Genomic DNA, 22,149 nt, shown 5'->3' with positions numbered 1-22,149 from the left:
TTATGTTACATGAAACTAAATTAACATCCAATCAGTTTGAGTTTTGAGGAGTTTCAGTTTGTCAGTACAAGATCACTTCCTTCAAAAGTGTAGCCTTTTTGGTGAAATTGTTTTTTACCCAAGTTGCTTGAATGCGAATTTTACTACCAGGCAATGATTGGTTTATGATTGGTGTACTAATGGTTGTTTAGCTCTCTTTAAAATTAAATTAATTTAACAAATAAATTTAACTTGAACAATAAAGTAAAGACAAGGAATCAAATTATTTAGATCTTAATTTTCATGCAGTATATTCATGAAAACTGGTAAAGCTAATTAATATTAAATTTTCAAGACAAACTAGAATAATTGTTTTAGAAGAAAAAAGTCCAGACCGAATTTTGGAATCTGTTCATTGGGTCCATCTTGCCAACCAGGTGCAGTTTTTAAATGAAATGTCTTATGAGAGTCATTCTGAATAAATATCTCCCTTTGTTATATCCTGATTCATGGATGTGAGATCAATAGCTTCTTGTCAAATCACACTATAACATCCTTTGTTGGAGTTCTGTCTGCTGGACACTACATCAGCTTTGGTGTACTCCATGGTTCGGTTCCTCCTACTCACTGCCACTGCCAACAATGCCTACCCAGACACAGAATGCAACTCTCCATTCCTTCCCAGAAACCCAGAAACACTGCACCAAATTCCAAAACTTCCTTCAATAAAATCATTTTAATCTCGTTTCACCAAAAAAACACACAGACAAAATAACATTGCACCACCAATTTAAACATAGCTGCACACAAGAACCTTTGCTATTGGTCCAAATGCTGCACCTCACTATCACTCATGATCCCTTATACACATCCTTAACCTAGCAAAGACTGTATAATGGTTCTTTCATGTATCTTGAGCAACATTATGAAATTTAACCTGCAACAGATTTTTAAAAAAAAAAGAGAAAAAAACGGGCTTTGGCTGCTATCTTAGATTTTAAGTGGTCTTCTTTTTGCCACAGCTGGGGGAAATGACAAACTTTTGGCTTCTGCAGTTGGTTCATAGCAAGGTTTGTATAATACCATCTGTGATAGGTTTGTAATGACAGCTTTGAAAGTGCAAACAGCAAAGTTCTTCAAAATCTGAATTGCAACAAGGCTGGTTTTTCTTTCTCTCTTTTCTTTTTTATTCATTTCTTTAAATTGTGAGTGAGTGGGCTTTAGAGCCAGCAGTGACTCTGAATGAAAGACATCCCCCATTAACTGCCTTATCAAGAGTGGATTTGCAGAGAAATGGTGACTCACATAGACCATTGTTTCAAAGAATTTGACTAGTTGTTCTGAGGAAATGTATTCAGGCACCCCATATGAAGGTCTATGAAAGAATATGGAATTTTTAGGAGGGCTTAAGGTTTCTCTGATGAATCAGTGGTTCTCCTCCCACCTTTCCCATATGACCATTATATATGTCTGCATGTATCAAATGAAAAATATAAGAAGGGTTTAAAAAATGAAAGGAAAAAATATTCTGTTACTATTGATTTGTTTCGCTTTTGCTAAGAAATTTTTTAGTTACTTTTTTATAGAGTTGTGTGTGTAAAATTGTTCACCCATTTTGAGGAATCTTGATATTAATAACATTGTAGTTAGTTTATTAACTACAAAACCTATTTTTCTAGTACATTGTACAATAGCTTTCTTGTTGGTAAATAACAAATAACCAAAAATTTCTGGCATTTCTGGTCATTCTCTTGATATAATTGAAATTTTCTGTGTTGCAATTCTTTTTTTTCTTTTTATGTAAATGTGCGATTGACTTTGGGTTTATGATTTGATAACTAGGTTTTTAAGGAGGTGAGTTCAGGTCAGAAAGTAGGCCATTGCTAAAGTTTATGAAACAGCTTTTAAATATCAGTTGAAGAAGTCTCATTGTTATTTTCAATTATAACCCCCTCCCCATGGGTTGGTATTGATTGTAAAGAGTCTGGTAATGCCCTGAAGATTTTTCAAATTTCTCTCATAATATATATATGAGCATGGCTTTTATGCCTGTGCCTGCTGTTTATATCCTATACTTAAGTATTATACTTTTTTGATTGATAAATTAAATCATTATACTGTGTAATTAACATTGGAGTTTATTTCTCTCAAGAACATGATTTGATAAATTATTTCTATTGTATCTGAATTACAAAACATTTAATGAATCTTTTTAAGACTTGCCTGTAAATTTTCTCAAAAATAAATGAAAAATTTCCAATTGCACATTTTAACTAACTAATGACTGATAAATACAACATTTTGTCATGCCACACACAATTGATTTCCATAAAGATAATTTTGGTTGCATTTTAATTTATTTGTTTATATTTTTGGATGGAAACTTGCTTGCTTTTATATTGTTTCTCTCATGGTTTATATTTTTAACTGTTTTGTTGTTTAGTATTACCAAACACCTTATCTTGCCTTTTATGTACAAGCTTTTTTATTGCACCCTGAAATCTGCCACTATTTTTCTTAATTCCAATATTATAACATTTCATGTTTATATTTCTTAATGTTTTTATTTGTAAAATAAAGAAAATTTGAAATTTACTAATTTTGCTAGTAAATAATGGTGTATGTATGTGTGTGATGATAGTAACACAAGTGTATACATAACCAAAACTTTAATCTTTTGAAACAAATTTAAATTTAAAATGTTATTAAAATCTTCAATTTCAATTTTAATATAAATGTTGCTTTTATTGTTTATTTTTAACCTCTCTCTTTGCTGAAATCCAACAGTTCTGTGCCTTATTCACTTTCTGCCTTTCTTAGATTCACTTCTCCCTTACTTCACCCACCAATCTCTCACTGTCTTCACAATATGTTTATAACAATTATAATTTCAAAGAAACCAAGGGACTATCTGTTCACATCCAACAAGAATATGTCACAGTGCTTTTACATTAGTAAACCTTTCCCCCACCATCACTGCCACCTCTTTGATATTTCCCTAGTTTATTGTTTGAATATTTGGTAAGTTTTAGTCATTTTTCTCTTGTTTTCATTACCTCTTGTTATTTGGAGAGATGAACATAGTATTACAACAATACCTATATATATATATATATATATATATATATATATATATATACATACATACATGTGTGGGTGTATATCTGTATCTTGTTACATTTACATTGATATAAGCACCTGTGTTGTGTCAGTATGTCCCCTAACTTAGTGGTTTAACAAACAGGGCTTAATAAAACCTTTTTGGGATTTGGTATTCCCAACATGGCCTACAGTCCAGTAAGAGTAGATCTTGTAGCAGTTATTATACATGGTCTTTCTTTGTAATGTTTATTCTGTTGACTGTTATTTTTGCTGGAAGATATTAAAACAATCTTCTTTTTGTTCTGTTGATATTGTAAATCTTTCGTACCATTATTATTATTTCTTGCCTTTTCTTCTATATTCAATAGAACCAGCAGTCTCATCTAATTTTAAGCTGCATAACTTTTTTTCAACTCAGTGTAAACACTTTCATATAATACTATTCAATGCCGTAAATCTCTTTGACATTTCAAACTGTGTTCCATAGTTGGATCATTCTTAAAGAAATGGGTTTTAGATTATTTTGCCATATGTAGGCTAATTTTTACAGTTGATGTAGTAGTTTTGTGTCTGGTTGGTCGACATCAGACTTGCATTTGGAATTATTAATGCTCATGCCAACTAAATATTTTCTTTCATTCAACTCCTGTTCTACAAACAATTCTTCAGTTTTTTATTATTATTATTTTTTTTTTTACACAACTAGATCATCTAAGCTGTCACCTCCTGTTGAACAGGTGATAATATTTGTGTTTAAGATTTTTTTCCCTCTTGTTTTAGCATTACTACCATTCACAACTAATAGACACACAAAACATGTACTTAAAGCAGTTTTCTTAATTTCACTAATTACCATTGCTTTTCTCTTCACACAGTGAAGAATATTAAATATTGTTCTATATCTTTGAAAACATAATCTGGTTTTCTTCCATATCATCTAGTATGTTTTTTTTTCTTACACCATTGTTTATCATTTTGTGTTAAAATTACAAATTATTCCCTGATCTAATCATTGGGATACATAGTAAGATCATAACTTCAAAATTGGGTTGTTCCAGACCACAGCAGTGTCACTTATTTCCTTTCGTATAGATTTCAGCCTCAGGAACAATGTTTCAATGAAAGCAGATTTTGAATATTGTGGCAACTCGTCTGTGAACTTGTCTTTTCTGTTTTGTTGTTGTTTTTTTTTCTTGCATGCCACTGAACTGGGAGTCTTTTTATTGACTCCCCCCATTGCAATAAAGCTTTATTAAGGTCTTCATGTAAAAGTGAAAGGGAGTGAGATGAATGCAGAATGTAGAGTTTGAAAGGTGTGTGTGGATGTGTACCTCTGATGGAGTACTAAAAACTTGTGATTTCATTCCATCCCTTGCACTCCTTGTTATCTTTCATGCTTTAAAATATTATGGCAGCTTTTATTTATTGCCTTGTAGGATTTTGTTATGGTACTTTATGTTCTGGGTCCAAATCTTTTGTTCATTTATGCCTTTTATCTTTCTGGGATTGATAAAGTTCCAATCAAGAAGTTGGGAAGGGGTGGAGAAGAGAAGTTTTAATTGGTTGTTTTCACCTCAAATTGTATGACCTTGTGCTAATATTTGAAATCAATATTACTAAGTATCAAAGTCTATTGTTCTACTTAATCAACTTGTGATTTTATTTTACAGTATGTTAGACATCCATTGTAGGTCAGTTCTTAACGGTAACCAAGTTCCTACATATGCAGCCTTTTTGATCACTGCCACTCCAAATCACAGATAGCTGTTAGGAGTTTGTTGTGGGTCAGTTCTTAATGTTCAAGGACTCTCCCTCCCCACCTCTCTAATTTATAAGTTTGTCTGTTTTACAAAATAGGACATCATCAGCATCTTTGTCATTTAATGTCTGTTTTTTGGGGGATTTTTTTTTTCATGTGTCATAAGTATGATATAGGGACAAGCAAAGGTGTCTTGCTACGACAATACATGGCTACCTCACACTACTTCGGGGTGAGTAGTAGTAGCTGGGGAGAAGACAAAGATGTAGTGACAGGGTGCCAGGGCAAACTCTCAAGGTACAAGTAATTTAACAGGAAAGGAAAATCGTGGAATATCTCATCAGGCATGGAGATCAGATTTAACCTAATTTCAGTACAAAGTCTCAAAACTTCAAATTTCATGGTACTGCACTTCTGGATAGTTAATATTACTGAGGTGATGGATGCTACAAAGGAAAGTACTTAGAATGCAGAAGACAATAGCATACAAATGAGACAGAAAACCATGAACAGATAGTGCATGGGTGTGTATGCGTGTGTGTGTGTGTGCAATGGTAGTTTGTCAGTGTAGATGCCTCAGAAATAAAGCAAGCAGCAGTTAGCTGTGCAAAGGCTTAGTAGAATATAATTTAATTGAAAAGCAAGGTTTGGTGTTGGGAAAGGCATCCAGTTGTGGATTTCTGCCTCACATAGCCATTACTGACCCATTCCAACTTAGAACAAGCCTATATGAAAATGCTAATGTGTGCGCATACTTGTATGTATATCTTTATGCATGTGCACACCAAGTGGAGAGAAAAGGTAAAGGCAGTGAATCCTTCAGAAGTATTCTCAAATGAGAGGACTTTTCTTTTTTCTTTTTTGTGTTTGTGTTGAGCTTCAGATCTTCCACCAGTTTCATTTTTACAGCGAATCGTGCTGCATGCTGTCGTCATCATCATCATCATAATCAATAGCATACACCTTTCTTATTGAGATTTCCATTTCCAGAAAAGATTGTAACTGAGATCGGCTTCTGTGCAGCAATGTCAATGTTGCCAGTTGCTGGGTGATGAGCACAGTTTCATGTTTCCTTTTTGTCTTGTAGAGGTTAAATATTCCTTATTCTAGCAATGCAAAGAGCATCTGACTTATCTTTTTAATCCATTGTTACGATGAGACCAGTTATTCTACTGAATATGGTTGTCAGCCAGAGAAAGTGGAGACGAGTAGTTTCTGGACACTTCCTGGCAAGCAGTGGTGTTTAAATAGAGCTGCTGCAAGACCGGTTTGGCCATCAGTTCCAACTGGATACATTGGTGTAGAAAGTGTGAAGAAAGTCAGCGTTACATTACCTAAATTTGGCACTTGGCTTTGATGGTTTGTGATGGCTAGTTATTTAAACAAATGGTTCAATGTTGGACTGTTAGAAAACAGGCTTTCATATTGTTTGCATGGAAGACTGCTGCTCACTCTGTCATCTATGCTAAATAATATTTTTAACCACCACAATTTGTTAAAATATAATTATAATAATAATGTCTGAGTAAAGATAAAAATTCAGGTTCATTCAATCAATTTCAAACTCTGCATGGTATTTTGCTTTTCCCTAATTTTTATTTAATATTTTTTTCAAATATAACTTATTTATGGAATTACATTTTTCTGCTCTTTTTACTTTCTATATTTTAATTACCAATTCCATTAACTGCAGTCTATTATTCGATAAGATCAACTGCCAACATATTTGAAAATAACTTGAGCTGCCTGGTGAATAACCTGATGTAGTTTGAAATTGTTTTAGAATTCAGTGCTGCTTTGATTTTTTTCCCCCATTATTTCTCAATCATTCTTTATAGAATTTTGCAAATAGCTTTACAGTATAAAATATTATTTGGGAGACATTTACATACAACCTATTCTCTAATATTTCTTGCGATGTCTATTCTAGAATTGTCTATCTTATTTTAGAAATGAAATCTTTGGTTTTAGTTTCATAGATCAACATGTTGAATATTTTTATAAAATCCTGATTAAAACATAGCTGTTTTCCTTGGTATGATAATTTTTTGTGCATGGCATGAGTGTCCTTTGGCAGATGTCATGTGAAATCTGTTTCATCTTTCAGAACTTTTTGCAGGCTTAATTTCAAAAGACTCATATCACTGCTGAAAGTCTACCCCTACCCCCTATTTTTCGTAACCATTTTAATCTTATTCATAACACTAAACACTTCATTTGACATTTTCTCTCTTCCATTGAATGCATTCTTTTTGTTCTTTAATAGTTTGAGTTAATAATCATACTGGTACTTGATGGAAAGATTTAACTTATCTGCAACAACTAAAAAGATATTAGGGTTGTGAAGTTGGTATGTAAAACCTTTGACTTGGACTCTTCAGTTTTATGGTACCACTGGCACTTGTTTGTAATTAGATTAATCAGTTATAAGCCAAATGGATTGAGAGCATACACTGCAGGTGGCCAGTATCAGGTTACTTACAAGTTTGGATTTAAAGGTTACAGATATGCTATAAGAAATCCTTTAGATACATAACCCTTCGTTTTATGTTGGATTATAAAATGAAATGTAACATGAAAAATTACATTAAATTAAAATGCTGGAAAGTTAAGTCCTGGAACCTGAATTATTTTCTTTGTAGTAAAGAGTCCAATTAATCTCTGTGAAATTGAAAATTTTGATTCAATGTATTTGGAGGGGTTTTTTTTTTTTTTTTTTTTTTTTTCCTTTCTAGCAGCAAACCAATAATTGCTTCCAACTCTGACTTCACAGCCTTGTATTTTATTCTGCTACATCATAATTACATCCTCTTAAGGTCAAGAATATTGATTTTCGCTCTTAATTTTCTTTAAAAGAGTTTGTTAAAGGTCTTTGTGAAAATGTTATTTAAATCATTTTATTGGATTGGCTAGATGATGGCATAATTTGTAGCTAAATCGAAATTGTGTGTCTCGTAGTGATGGCAGGGCATCTGATTTCAGTTCTTAGCTTCATTCAGCTGCATATTACTGATTATCTTTCTCCCTGATGATACTAATTTTGTATAGTCACAATGGTACCTCGCTCATTTAGTAAAAAATATCATCTGACTACATCAACAGGTTCATACTTAGGCAAATTATCTAAATTTGATGTCCATGCTTAATCATGAACCAATTTTATGGTTGCGGAGGGCTTAATGTGTTTCCTTGTCCAGGAGTGACGGACTATATTTCCTTTGTGCAGTGGTTGCTTTATATCTACTGGAAAAGACCTGATTTCCATCTCTTTAAAAGCTTTCTCCAACTTCTGTTCATGGTGACCAGAGATTGTGACAGAGGCTTTGATATGACAATAATATTGCTTTAGCTTAAAGTTCACACAGTAAGCGGTCCCTAGTATGGTGTAGGAAAGCAGATCTCTTGTAGATTCTATTTTTATAGAAATCCTAGCAGTGGTTATTGATTTGACAGGTTCAAAATGGGAAAGACTGATCTTACTGTTTCCATCACCACAGATGGTGATGATGATGATGATGACTTGTTAATTTGGCATGAGAAATAGTTTGATTGCTCCATTTACAAAACTGTAGCACAGTTATTTTTTGTAGATGTTCATAAAGGGAAAATTGTCAAAAGGTTTGCCAAGGGTTGGAGTTTGCTGGAGAATAGGCTAAAAACAAGAGTAACACCAAAATCCAAAATAAGTAAATTTCTTGCTACTACTCACTCTAGCCTGATAGACTGTTTCTTATAAAGGACTTGACCTAGGTGTATGTGATGGTGCTATTGGAAGACAGTAATGTTAGAGATCTTAAAAGGACTGGTTAAACTTGATGAGTTAAAATTCATCTCTGAAGTACAGTTGCTTGTTTGAGTTTTAAATGAGAAGCCTCATAAGATGGCAGCGATTCAGTTGTCAGCATGGTTTAAACATGTGTCCATTAGAATTATTATACAAGTGGAACAACAATTTCTTTCATATATTTTTTTTTTATAATTTATAAATTATGGAAAAATTAACTTTTTCTTTATCTTTTACAATATATTATATATGTCATTCTGTTTTACTTGTATTAAAACACTGCAGATTTTAAGATTGAAATAATTATTTAATCATTTGGTGTAATTTTAAATATTTTGATTTATTTATCTCTGTATATTTTAGTTCGAGGATCAAGACCTGGGAAAAATGTTAATTTGACAGAAACTGAAATAAGAGGACTATGTTTAAAGTCTCGGGAAATTTTTCTCAGTCAGCCAATCTTATTAGAACTCGAGGCACCATTGAAGATCTGTGGTAAGTGAAATCATTACAATACAGAAAAAAAAAAATTAGTCAGTTGTCTTGGGTTTTCTGTTATTTCATTATCAAACAGTTTCTTTGGAAATGTAAAAATTAAATAAAATTAAATATAAAAAGAAACATATAAAATTAAATATAAAAAGAAACATGGCTATGTGCTTAAGAAATTTGCTTTACAACCTTGCAGTTCTGGGTTTGATGCTACTGGCATCCATTAGACAGGTGGGGGGTTTTTAACTATAGTGTTGGGTTATGAATTGTGAGTGGAATTTGGAAGAGGGAAAGTGTGTAGAAGCCTGTTGTGTCTGTGTCTGTGTTTACTCCTGTCTAAAAACTGTTCTGATAAGGATTGAAGTACTTGGGTTAATATGATCAATTAACCCTTGAGGGCACTGACTAAAACTAAAGTGTACAATTAACTCTGCTGAAAGACATTTTTTTTGGTTTCAGTTAATTTTGAAAATAATGAAATAAAATAACTTTGTCATTATTGAGCTGGTGTTTGCAATATAAATTAACATAAAATTTTGTTGAAAGGGTTTAATTTAAATCACCCAAGACTATGGGTAGTCTTTGGTTGGTATTGAAAGGGTTAAAGGATTATATATAGACCAGGCAAGAGAATTTAGTTATAAAACTGTTTGATGTAATTTCCTTTAATTAAAATGGCATGTTAATTAATATTGATTTGTAATATCAGAAATAGCTGCTTTACTCATTGTAACTACTTCTTCACAATTTGTATGTGTCTCAGTGTTAGCATTGAGAAAGATACCAGTTGTTACTTGTGGATATCTCACCTCTTCTGAGACTAAGATATGCCTAATGGCAACATGGATTTTTTTCCCCCATCTCCATGATAACTATAATCTGGCAAATAAGAATTGAATGACCTTACATATGTAAGGCTCCTGTGGTATATGACAATCAACAAATACCATTGGTACGCATCAGTATTTGATTAGCTAACAAATACTAGCTGGTGAGTTGTCCTCCTCTCATATATTTTTGCATTTGTTCACCTGTCAACTGACACCTGGTATCTCTATTTTACGTGGGCTGCAAAATTGTTTCTTGTAACCATAAACTATACAGGTTCAGTGACTATAGTCTCCAAAGTTCAGTTTTTCAAATACTTGGGTGTTTGATTTAACAAAGGTGTCTTCCCTCTGTTACTGAACCTGCTAGAAATAGTAACTAGTTTTTCTTCAAATCACACCCAGCAGTTTTAAAGAAAGAATATATTGGATATTGCAGCCCTAGATATACTATTTCTTTAAAAAAATGAGATAATCACAGCTGGGATCTCATTCTTTGATTTGACTTGGATTTAAAGAACAATTCCCAGTGCTTAGATGGTATTTTGATTGCTTTCAGTAAAATGAATTTGCTTCATTTTTGAATAGAATTAATTGAGGTTATGCTTTAAAAAAAAAAAAATTAATTCATTGTTAACATAGAATGTCTTGTGCAAATAAGAATCCATATCTTTAACTTTTGTTCTTCATTCCACAGATCAATTGACATCAAGCAAATTGGGTTAGATAAGATTTTAAAATTGATAAATGCAGAAGCTGCTTGTTTTACTCGAGGCTTTAGATTATTTAAATTATTCCTAAGAAATCAATTCAGAGTTGAGGTACACTGTCGTCAACCTTTTAGTTTTACTTCAGCTTCTGTTGTCAGTAGTGTTCCTATTGATATTTATTTTAAATCTCATCTTTTGAAGGTTATCTAGGGGAAAAAAAAATAATCTTTTTTCTTGTTTCATTTTTGTAGCATATTTTAAATTGATTGTTCTCAAGTAATATTTTCCTTCAATTTTCTGTAAGCTCATGCATGCAGACATTTTTTGGTGCTAACTAAAGACCTTATTGATTTTTATTAATTTCTTGCTATGAGGTTAAATTTGACTGCTGTTTGACTGAATATCCAATATTTGTTAGAAGCTGAGGTGTTTTGTTTTTATAGATCGGAACAATTTCATTATGTTACTGGTTTACTTGTAAAAAGAAGAAAAAAAATCAAAGTATTTATAACTCTAAGCATTGTGGTAGTGGATGTTTAAAACAGTGTGTAATGTTGCCTGTGACTTATTTAGAATTTTTATTTCATAAACCTGTTCCTTGTTTCATTTTGTGTACATAATTTATTTTTTGGCTGAAAATAAATTTCCAAGTAATTATATTGATTCCTGAAAGAATCTACCAAGAATGCACTGTGACTTATTTATAGATTAGTGACTGGCTGCTGTTATTTTGTTTCTCTTGAAAATCTGTTTTAGCCTTTCATTTAAAATTTCAACACTTTATCATTGAAGTTATTCTATGTTGGCTTTTCTTTCCATATGGTGTCAGACGAACCACTCTAATTTAAATTAGCAACTTCTCCTGTTACGAGGAGGTCGTCAGATGTGGGGTCATGTGCCATTGCAGCACGTTGCTGCTTTTGTCATTTGTCGGTATATTTCCCAAGTCCTCCCGAGCAACTTGTTGAGCGGATTCCCCGTCAATCTCCATCTCTACAAAATAGCTCCTCCTCTGCCATGATCATGTGGTTCACCAACATGAGCTGTCACCCCAGCCGGATCCTCAGTGAAGAGAACACAAATTGAGCAACATGGCCATGCAGTCGGATGTGTAACGAAGAGGACAAAATAAAAGTTAACTTTTTGGTTATTGTTTTATAGGTCGTCCAGCAATGATTAAAAAGTGATTAAGATAATGTTGATGATCTTCTACAGCTCAGTGCTGTATACGCGTGGAGCTCTAAAATTCATTAATCTACAATGCTGAGTTCAATCACTGCTATGGCTATAGTCCTTATTGGTGCCCCAATTGCCAACTGGTGATGGGAGTTGTGACTATTATTTGTAAAGTTATTCTGGCAGAATTATTAAGTTGCATAAAAATCCAGAGATGACAGTTTTAAAGCCTAACCGTGTATTGTAACAGGTAGGCTTACAACCTGAGTGAGCTTAGGTAAAAATATGTTTTCTCCTCACTCCCCAGCAATTTATGCTTTGAAGCATATCTAACTAAAATCCTCGCTGCAATTATTTTCTAAAACTATCCATTGCATAAAATAATGTTAACAGGGGCATTCAATTAAGTGTTGATCCCCGCCCCACTTCTTTTAATATATAAATTTATTTGAACTGAAAATTGGGCCATAACAATTTGTCAACTAATATTTTGGCTGTTGCTAACCTGCAAAAATGATAATCCCAGTAAACTTTTTCTGTATATGACAATGTCTGTAAAATGGAGAAATGAAAAATCTGGGAAGTTAAAATATGATATAAAAGAAGGGAATGGGTGGTGGCTACACATTTTATACTCAGGAGATTGCAGCAGAAGTATAGTTGAAATAAAGGATGCCAGTGGTTAAAGAAGCTGTTTTTTTATTTGCAACAAGGAACCTCTTTGTGTAGTATGTTGGCTTTATAAAGTATGTGAGATATGGCTGGACAATGTGGAATATCTCTGGAATCTAAAGAAATAAGGTGAGCCCCATCAGATACATGAAATGGCACAAGTGCACTGATGAAGCAGTTGGTCATTAAAAACATGAGAGTTTGCTATGATGGTTTGTGGGTGACTGATTGTTGAAGATGACATGAGAAGTGTTGGAAGTTTACAGGATGTTGAACCAAATTCCATTCCCATGGTATTGTTTAACCTTAGGCTATGGTAGACTCTTTCCCAAAAGTTGCACAGCAAAATCGAAGACTCGAATCGCATGGCTGTTAAGTGAAGTTCTTAACCACAGCCATTCCTTACTTAAACGTTGTCAAAAGCAACTTCACTAACATCAATAATGTTTTTCAATGTCTTCGCTTGGTTTTGCGCTTATATCTAGAACCATTTGTTTAAATGATTTGTGATTAAATTGTTGATGCAACTTTATTGGTTCTTTATGGCACCACATCGAGTTATTGAGTCAATTTAATATTTGTTGTTATAGAATCCACTTTCAAATGTTGATAGCTTCAAGTCTTTGATCAGTCTTTTATATTCTATGCTAAAGGAAAGTTGTCTTTGGCCATTCAAACTTAAAAATATTAAATCCAGTATTTGAAATGAACATGCTTTACTTGAACCTGATAAAATATTGCCAAACTTTGATGATTAAATAAGCATTCATAGTGTCATTAATGGCTGAAGTATAATTCCGTGTCCTGTTCTGCTAAATCCTCTTATGTGTTACAGTAATGGCTGTGCCATTTTAAACACAAATACAGATTCCATTTCGACAGTTTTGTTATTGGGAATGACGGGGTCATTCTCTAATTGATGAATGAGCTTGAGACAAAAACCCCTGAATCCTGTTAAGACGTTTAGAGAAATTGGTAGTTAAGAGGGATCATTAGTAGAAATGGGAATAGTGGATGTAATGGTGATTGGAAAGGAAGAGGAGACTGGAGGGAGATGAGATTGTAGTGAATGAGTAATCCAGGGAGTGGGGTACGGAGGCAATAAGTGTGAAAAGAACACGGGTTTAGCAGTGTGTGTGTGTGCAGACTCTCACTCATACCGAACTATTTTCACAAGAATTCTGGGTTCTGGTTTTTGCATCTGGAGGGTCAGTGGATCGGCACCTCCTGAGTCAATCTGGATTGCTGTTGTGTGTAGTTAGAAGACCTCGTAGTTATTAGGACAAATGATTAACTTAAATATATTTAACAATAATTGATGTATTTATTTCACAGACTTGTAAAAAGCCTCTTCATCTGCCTCTAAAAATATTCTACACTCAGATGCTTTGATAACTTTTACTTAATGGTTTCTGTATCATTGCTAATAAAGACTCCTAGATTTTATCAAATAAGATTTTGTATTAAGACAAAAAAGTTACATGACATTTTATTCACTCTGTTTGAGTTTCATAATTAATTTTCTTTTGCTGTGCTTTTTTTTCTTCTTTTATTTTTTTGCAGGTGATATTCATGGCCAATACTATGATTTATTGCGGCTTTTTGAATATGGTGGCTTCCCACCTGAAAGCAACTACTTGTTTCTTGGTGACTATGTTGACAGAGGAAAACAGTCATTAGAAACTATTTGTTTGCTGTTAGCCTATAAAATAAAATACCCTGAAAATTTCTTTCTTCTACGTGGAAACCATGAGTGTGCAAGCATCAATCGGATATACGGCTTCTATGATGAATGTAAATATACAGCTTGTCTAGTTTTTGCATTAAATTTGATAATTAAAAGGAAAAAAATCATACGTCTGCTCTCGGTTTATTATGAGAGGGTGTAAATAAATTTAACTCATTATTAACCTGCTCAATGTTGCCTGTAATTATGTCCCTCTCCAAATAGAATTACTAGAGAAACTAATGTTTAAATGACATAAAGAATGGGGGAAGAGGTGACCCATGCATAACAGGGAAGTGAACAAGCCCCAACAGAAAGCATGGTTTTTATAAGTCTTCATTCAACAACTTATTAATTCCTACAGTATTTGTGCCAGCAATGCTACACTGGTAGAAATAATCATCTCCTGGGGAGGGGCAAAGAAAATGAAAGTAAGCTTTTTTTTCTCAAGCAATTTTTCTTTCCTCGTGCGTCAACATTTTAGGAATGTGAAATGAAATTTCACTTCAACTAAACATGCTCTCTCTCTCTCCCTCTCTCGTTGAACAATTTCTGTTATGTTTGTATGCACAGATTATATTTCATGAATTTGATCGGTCAATGGCCCTTTTGTGACTAAACTACCTAAGGCTACCTATTCATATACTAATTCAAAATATTGTCATGAATCTCATTACTTCACCATTGATAACGTGATTTCATGCAATGAATGTTTACTATACTCTAGTTGACATTTTTATGATGTGAATTTTGTATTCTCGTGACCTTTGGGGCTATTTTTATCCAAAAGCTTTTAGTTAGAAATATGGGGAGAAAAGGTTTAAATATTGAGCAAGAATTAGTGCTCGGATGCCCTTTCCTTCAATGTGTTGGCTCCCATTGCACCCACTGACTGGGAGCTCTTAGTGTTGTCTCTGGCTATGACAGTTTCTCACTCAGCCTTGACAACCCTCGAAACGGTTTCTTAACAACAAATACATACCTGCATATTTTTATTCTGCTTATCAGTTAAAAGTAATAAAAAAAAACTTTTTAAATTAAAAAAAAAGAAGCTATTTTAATCCAATCAGTGTTCTGTAACAACTTCAAAGCTCCACAATGTGAAACCAAAACTTTAATCAATTATACTTTTTGTGCTAAATTAGACCAGGTGAGAGAAATGTTTGATGCCTGTTTTTATAATAACAGTCGTATACAAATACCAATTAACAATATGTAAATTAATTGAAAGTCATTTATGTTTTGGGGTATTCAAATTGCTCTTAAGTCAACTTTACCTTTCGTTCTTTCGAGGTACCTGAGCCAGTTTTTTCTTCCTTTTTCTCTCCTGTCTCTCTGGAAGAAATCAAGTGTTCAGAGATACAGAGGAAATTGAGCCTGCCAGGTTTAGAATGCCCAAGGAAGGGAATATATATGCAGGGGTTGGGATGGAATAGAAAAAAAGAAATTGGAACAAGTTTTTCAAATTCAAATGACGATAAGGGCTGTGTGTATATAATGTATGATTTTTTTCTTTCTTTCTTTTTAGGTAAGCGGCGGTACCATATAAAATTGTGGAAAACTTTCACAGATTGTTTTAACTGCTTGCCGATTGCTGCTATAATTGATGAAAAAATTTTCTGTTGTCATGGTGGTAAGATATTTGAAATTATTTTTCTTTCTTTTTCTCTTAAGCCATAAATTCCAAGGACATTTTATTACCTTGTTGCTTGTCTTTGATTTTTAATGATGTTCTATATTTTGTTGTAATCATCCATTAATCAGTTATGTAATCTATTAAATAGTAAGCTTATTAGAATGTGAGCATTTTTTTCTTGATACTAACATAATCACTTATTAAATAAGATCACTACCTACTTAAAAAAGTTGTATTTGCTATTTCAAATGTTTTATTTGTTAGTTTTTTTTTTCGTTAGAGCTTATACCAAGATGCAAGTCTTTCTGAAACGTAAACAACAGAGAGCTAAAATCTTTGAAGTTGCTGTAAATGTTTATAATTTGCAATGTTGAATTTCCAGGCAACCACAAACCATTCATCCAAATAATAACTTTTTATTGAGAGCAGTTGCTGACCCCTTTACAGAGATTCAACATGATCCCACACATTAGGCATTCTGTGCCTCTTGCTTTACACTTAGACAACTACCCTTAACAGCCCTCTGGTTGACTTACTTCTGAACCCCTTGATTATCAACCTGTGCACTACCTCTACCTAGATTCCCTCGGCTGTGCACTTCTTTATAGTTTATTTCGCTATCATATGCCAATATCTTCTAGATTTTTAATAAATCATAGACTCTCTATAGACTATTCTTTGTTGATAGCTTACTGAGGTCATGCACTTTAGTCATGTATTTGCCTAGATTCATAATTGCTTAAGATTTTCCTTTGTCTGTTTTTTGATATTTCCTCTTGTTCAGTCTTGCGGCACATAAACGCTTTTAACTGTTGGTATGTATGAATAAAGTAAGATAGAGGAGGAGGAGGAGGAGGGCATACTTTCACTGTGAACGTTTACGAATTTTGTTTTCAACTTCACTTTAAAAAATGTTCTAACAATGATAGCATTTTCATGCATCACCAGAAATCTCGGTTATACAAGAGCAGTTGGGGCAGTTGATCTCGGTGTGTGGCTTTTTAATGACAAGCGATTAAAAATAAAACATCAGCAACATTTGAAAACTTAGGAAAATGAAATAGCACAAAAACAATTTGCCAGCAGTTTTGGCGGGGAGGGGTTGATTACATTGACTTGAGTGCTCAACAGGTCCTTATTTTATCAACCCTGAAAGGATGAAGAGCAAAGTTGACCTTGATGGAATTTGAACTCACAACGTAAAGATAGACGAATCGCTGCTAAGCATTTTGCCTGGTGTGCTAATGATTCTGCCAGCCTTGATGATGATGATGATAATTATTATTATTAAGGTGTCAAGCTGGCAGAATCGTTAACACACTGGGCAAAATGCTTAGTGGTATTTAGACTGTTTTTACGTTCTGAGTTCAAATTGCCCCAAGATCAACTTTGCCTTTCATCCTTTCGGGGTAGAAAGGATTGTTGTTGTTGTTGGTGGTGGTGGTGGTGAATGTGTTGGCTTCATTGTGTGATAGTTGAGAATTATATAATTTGGCAAAATGGTAATAACTTCACAATATCTGAATTTGGTGCCTGAGAATGATTTCGTGCAGATTGTGTTTGAATTGTTTTCTTTATTCCTTTCAACATTAAATACCAGTAAACTTAATGATGTACGACTCTAAATTAGGATGTTCAAATATTTTTAGCAGAATTGGTTTTACATTATAATCCTTTCATGACAGGTGGAGTCAAAATTAATTTGTTCACAAGACCTGTCAACAATGTCTGTATCAAAAGTTAAAACTGAAGAAGTTTTACTGGAATTAAGTCATGGTTTTTTTTTTCATTGCTGAGCAGTAAAAGTATCTTTTAGTTGATTGTGTTTGTACATTAGTGACTTGGTTGACTTGTATAAACTGACCATTGAAGTGATGGATATTTCAGTTTCCCTTAACAGTAATATATCCACAACATTGAGGTCTCTGATTTCTCTCTCTCTCTCTCCTGTTTCTAGGTTTGAGTCCTGATTTACAGTCTATGGAACAAATCAGAAGAATCATGCGCCCAACTGATGTTCCTGACCAAGGTTTGCTGTGTGATCTTCTCTGGTCAGACCCTGACAAGGAAACAATGGGCTGGGGTGAGAATGATCGGGGTGTATCGTTCACATTTGGTGCTGAGGTTGTAGCGAAATTCTTACACAAGCATGACTTAGATCTTATTTGTCGGGCTCACCAGGTAAGAAGAAACTGTCTCTGGACCATTGCATATACTCAGTATTTGTAACTCTTTATCCTCTCTCGAGCTGTGTGTGTGTGTTTTGAACTTGGAGCATATATATGGCATGCTTAGAACAATTTCCTATAAACAACGGTTAGCTTGGGTTACTATAAGTTACATAGGGGCCCATTTCAAACGATACTGATTTGCTTGTATAGTTACAGAATAGTGTATAAAAGTGTTCATGGTGGGCTCCCAGCATGAAACAAAATAAATTGTAAATTTGTAAAATTTATATACAAATTCATTTAGCATAAAATCGTTACTTAAAATAGCACTATTAATAATTTATCAACACTGCAGCCATTTAATAATTTATCATCATTCTTACAGCTGACCTTGGTTTTAACAGTGTCTGGATTGGACAACACTTTCAGTTACTTGATTGAAGAGTTCACCGTTATTTATTAATGATAAGTAGGCAAAGTATTGATATTCAATTGATGTTAAGTCTGTGGCTTATCTCTGGTGTTCTGCCGATGCGCCATAGGTATGAGTTATGCAACAGCATGGCAGCACGTGCAATTACGTAATATGGCTTCTCTCAGATATTGAGCACACAAGTAGACAATTTCATTGTAGTATATAGAGTTTTAGTTTATTAATCCTGAATTATCTCTTAACTAATTTAGACATTTATCGTAGCTGCATAAACTACATTGAGACATACAATTATTGGATGAAACAAAGTTTTCAACATTTACATCTACATTTCACTTGATTTTTGTTTATCAGTTATTGAAATGCTTCTTGTAATTCACAAATTCAAAACTCTTGCCCTTTTGTCTTTTCTATTTTAGGTGGTAGAAGATGGATATGAATTTTTCGCTAAAAGACAACTTGTCACACTTTTCTCAGCTCCTAATTATTGTGGAGAATTTGACAATGCAGGAGCCATGATGAGTGTAGACGAGACTTTGATGTGCTCATTCCAGGTGAGATGATTGGTTTCAAATGCTGCTGTTACTTTTAAAAAAAAAAAAATTTTATTTTTGTCTTTTTAAAGGAAAATTAAATGAACAGTCTCTTTTGAGTTAAAATCATCATCTCCATCATTTAGCTTCCATCTTTCATCCTGGCATGGACTGGATGGTTCAACGGGATCTAAACAAGCCAGCAGCTGCATTGAGCTCTCATGTCTGCTTTGGCATGGTTTACACAGTGCACTGGGTCCATTTTTCATGTCACCAGCAGTAGTGGGGTCACCAAGTGACTTGCAAGAAAAGACCCCTCGACTTAGTGGGGCTGTGGTATTGAGCGAGTTGGCTTTATACCAGGTGTGAGGCTAAAGTTGGAAAGAAACCCATGTTACTTTTCATCTCTGTCAATCACAGTTCTGTCATTATTTCTATTTTTGGTGTGGATCAAGTTGAGGTTAGAATCTCTTGGCTCTAATATTTTTCTAGCTTCATTTCTTGTACTCTGTCTGCAAACTGAATCAGGCTTTGGCACCAGATATTGAAGTTATTGTCAAAGTGCAGAGGTTGACAATGTTAAGCTAATAACTCATTTTCTAGCAACAAAAGCTAAGCTCGTTTTAATTAAAATCTAAACCATCAGACTTTGTTTTGTCAGTTTGTCAATTTGTAACTATTTATTTAGTTTTATGTTTTTTTTTTTCTTTGTTCCAGATATTAAAACCAGCTGATAAAAAGAAATTTTTATATGGAGGCTTGAATTCCGGTCGACCTGTCACTCCACCCCGAGGGACTGTGAAAGGCAAAGGGAAAATGTAAAGACTTGGATCTCCATTTTTTTTTTTTTTTTTTTTTTTTTGTATTTAATGGCCAGTTGTATGAGCTTTTGGGCCATCTTTAATGTTTTACAAATACATGGGTGGGGGGGAACCTTTTTTCTTTTCTATCTGTCACGTGATCAGTGGCAGAATTAAATGTACAGTAATAGTGGGCAAATAAAGGGGATGGTGGGAAAAACAAGAGAAAAAGCTTAGTCAAGGATGTTTGCAACTAGTATTGAAACTATTTTGAAGCATGGAATGTAAACTGAATTAAGTGACATTTTTTTTAAAAACAATGCCAAAACACCTCCCCTTAAAGAAAAAAAAAACAAAAAAAAATTAACTACAAGAAGAGGAAAGAGAACTGCATAAACTGTTGGTTATTGTGTTTAAAAGAAGTTTATGTAGTCTCTCTCTGTCTGTCTGTCTGTCTCTCTCTCTCTCTCTCTTTCTCTGCATTGCTACTACTGTGTTTCTGCCTGCCAAGAGTAGTTGACATTTTGGTTGTTTCTTTTTTTTTTCTTGACCTGAAACTTTCTGATTTAGCTCTGAACTGTAAACTCTCCTCTTGTAAACCAGCATCATTTATTTTTAATCAGTTCTCAGCAATGAGCCACTGTTTTTATCTCTTAATGTTTAAAAGAAGTAAAAAAAAAAAAAAAGTGAGGGTAAGTCAAGAAAGAGAAGGGAGATAAAAGATTGCTGGGATCTTAAATGAAATTTTTGTAGGGTATAGTAACCAACAACAGCAAGAAACTCATCACCAACCAACATTAGTGGCAGCAGTGGTTTAGTGCAGGCATCCGTCTGTCCATTCTATATAATCTCAATATTATCTTCTTTCATCCAAGAATGATTGGTCTGTTTAAAAGAAGCATCTGTATAAATCCATTGGCCTTATTTTTCTTTCTTTTTTCTTCTTTCTTCTGTAAGATAGTTTTGTTGTCTTTTGATAAAGTGGATTTGTCATTTTGTGTGGATGGGCGTGGATGGTTTGGTGGTGGATGGTTTCTCAGTTTCTATAGAATTACTTTTTCAGTCAGTCTTTCTGATCTCTTCACTCATTTCATTTTTGTTACTAGTCTTAATTCTTAACATTTTTAATTTTTGTGTGTGTAGGTGTATGTGTATATATATGTGTGTATGTGTATGTATGTATCTGCCACATTTTACTCTTTCTATTCTTTATCACATGTGCTCTCTCTTTCTCTCTCTCTCTCTCTCTCTCTGTTTTTCATTGTCGTTGCTCTGTATTTTCATTTTCCTCTCCGTTTCCTCTTGTAGCTAATCACTACTTTCACCACCACCACCACCGTCACCACCACCACCACCACCACCACCAAACCTATATTAAAAACTCAAGTGACAACTGCTTTTAGCCTTGCTATCAGAAGATTGACCCAACGTCTCCAACCAATTCACCTTGTCAATGACAACTTGATTTTTTAATTCAATAGGCTTTTTCTAAATTATTTTCTCTAGATTTTCTCTTGAATTTGTTTCCCCCTCTGCATCATTTTGTCTTTTGAGAAAAATAAAAGAAATAATTGCATCTCTTTTTCTATCCTGATTCTTTTTCAGTTTTTTTTTTTTTTTTTTCCAGAAAGATTCTTTTTCTTTTTCAGCCCCTTTTTTATACATTTGGTGAAAAAAGGATTTTCAACTAAATTTCCCTCCCTTTCCAATTCCTGCTGCTGCTCTCCAAACACTGGCCTTCTCTGCTTCTGTTTACTCTTTATTGGCAGATACTCGTTAACTGAGATTCCAACTAGTGTTTACTGCCTGAACGGGTGGATGCGCTGTGGCAAACACACGGGTGTTTGACAAAGTGGAAAAGGCTGGAATAAAATCCTCCTCACCAGTTAATGTCCATGTTGGCATCAGTTGGAGGGTCTGAGGGCTGTGTTGTTCTCTTGTGTCTGCTTTAACATGGTTTCTATGGTGGGATACTCTTTTTAACTCCTCTGACAAGTGTCCTCAATTTGGGATTCCTTCAGTACTGGGTTGGTTTCTTGGGATGACAGTCCTTCATAACTCTTGTGTCAACAACTACTGCAGTCTGGTAATTCCTGTGAATGTATTATAGAGAATGTGTTATCTCTGGTTATCTCATCCCCTTTGGCCACTGGTTTGCCAAACCAGTCTTCCAGTTGTGGAGGAGGAATAGAACTTGCATGGACATTATTATTATTATTATTATGGCATTCATTCTCCTGAAACAAAGTGGTAAGAAAGGATCTTCCGGTGTTGGGCCTCACGGGGGTGGGGGGGGCTGTGCTTGAGAATACCTGTCAAGGTAAGTGAAATGGTGGTTATCCATGCATA

General features: G+C 34.0%; 1 protein-coding gene across 3 annotated transcripts in view; it reads left to right on the top strand.

Moving 5' to 3' along the window:
• LOC106871374 (serine/threonine-protein phosphatase PP1-gamma catalytic subunit B) overlaps positions 1-21,376 on the top strand; it is a 34,499-nt gene extending 13,123 nt beyond the window's left edge. For 2 of the 3 annotated variants that reach the window (XM_014917792.3, XM_014917791.3), the window contains 7 exons: positions 8,988-9,119; positions 14,065-14,295; positions 15,756-15,860; positions 17,821-18,044; positions 18,887-19,021; positions 19,718-19,818; positions 21,109-21,376. In XM_014917792.3, the coding sequence (XP_014773278.1) occupies positions 8,988-9,119; positions 14,065-14,295; positions 15,756-15,860; positions 17,821-18,044; positions 18,887-19,021; positions 19,718-19,818; positions 21,109-21,112 (932 nt within the window). In that variant the 3' untranslated portion in view covers positions 21,113-21,376. Of the gene's footprint in view, positions 1-8,987; positions 9,120-14,064; positions 14,296-15,755; positions 15,861-17,820; positions 18,045-18,886; positions 19,022-19,717; positions 20,024-21,108 lie in introns of those variants that run through there. The other variant, XM_089340746.1, reaches the window with a different exon arrangement.
• Positions 21,377-22,149: the final 773 nt, after the last annotated feature.

Source organism: Octopus bimaculoides, chromosome 24 (assembly GCF_046866305.1).
Source record: "Octopus bimaculoides isolate indiv1 chromosome 24, ASM4686630v1, whole genome shotgun sequence".
NCBI lineage: Eukaryota > Metazoa > Mollusca > Cephalopoda > Octopoda > Octopodidae > Octopus > Octopus bimaculoides.
The sequence above is the reverse complement of the archived record's forward strand: the minus strand, read 5'-3'. Positions and strand labels throughout refer to the sequence as shown.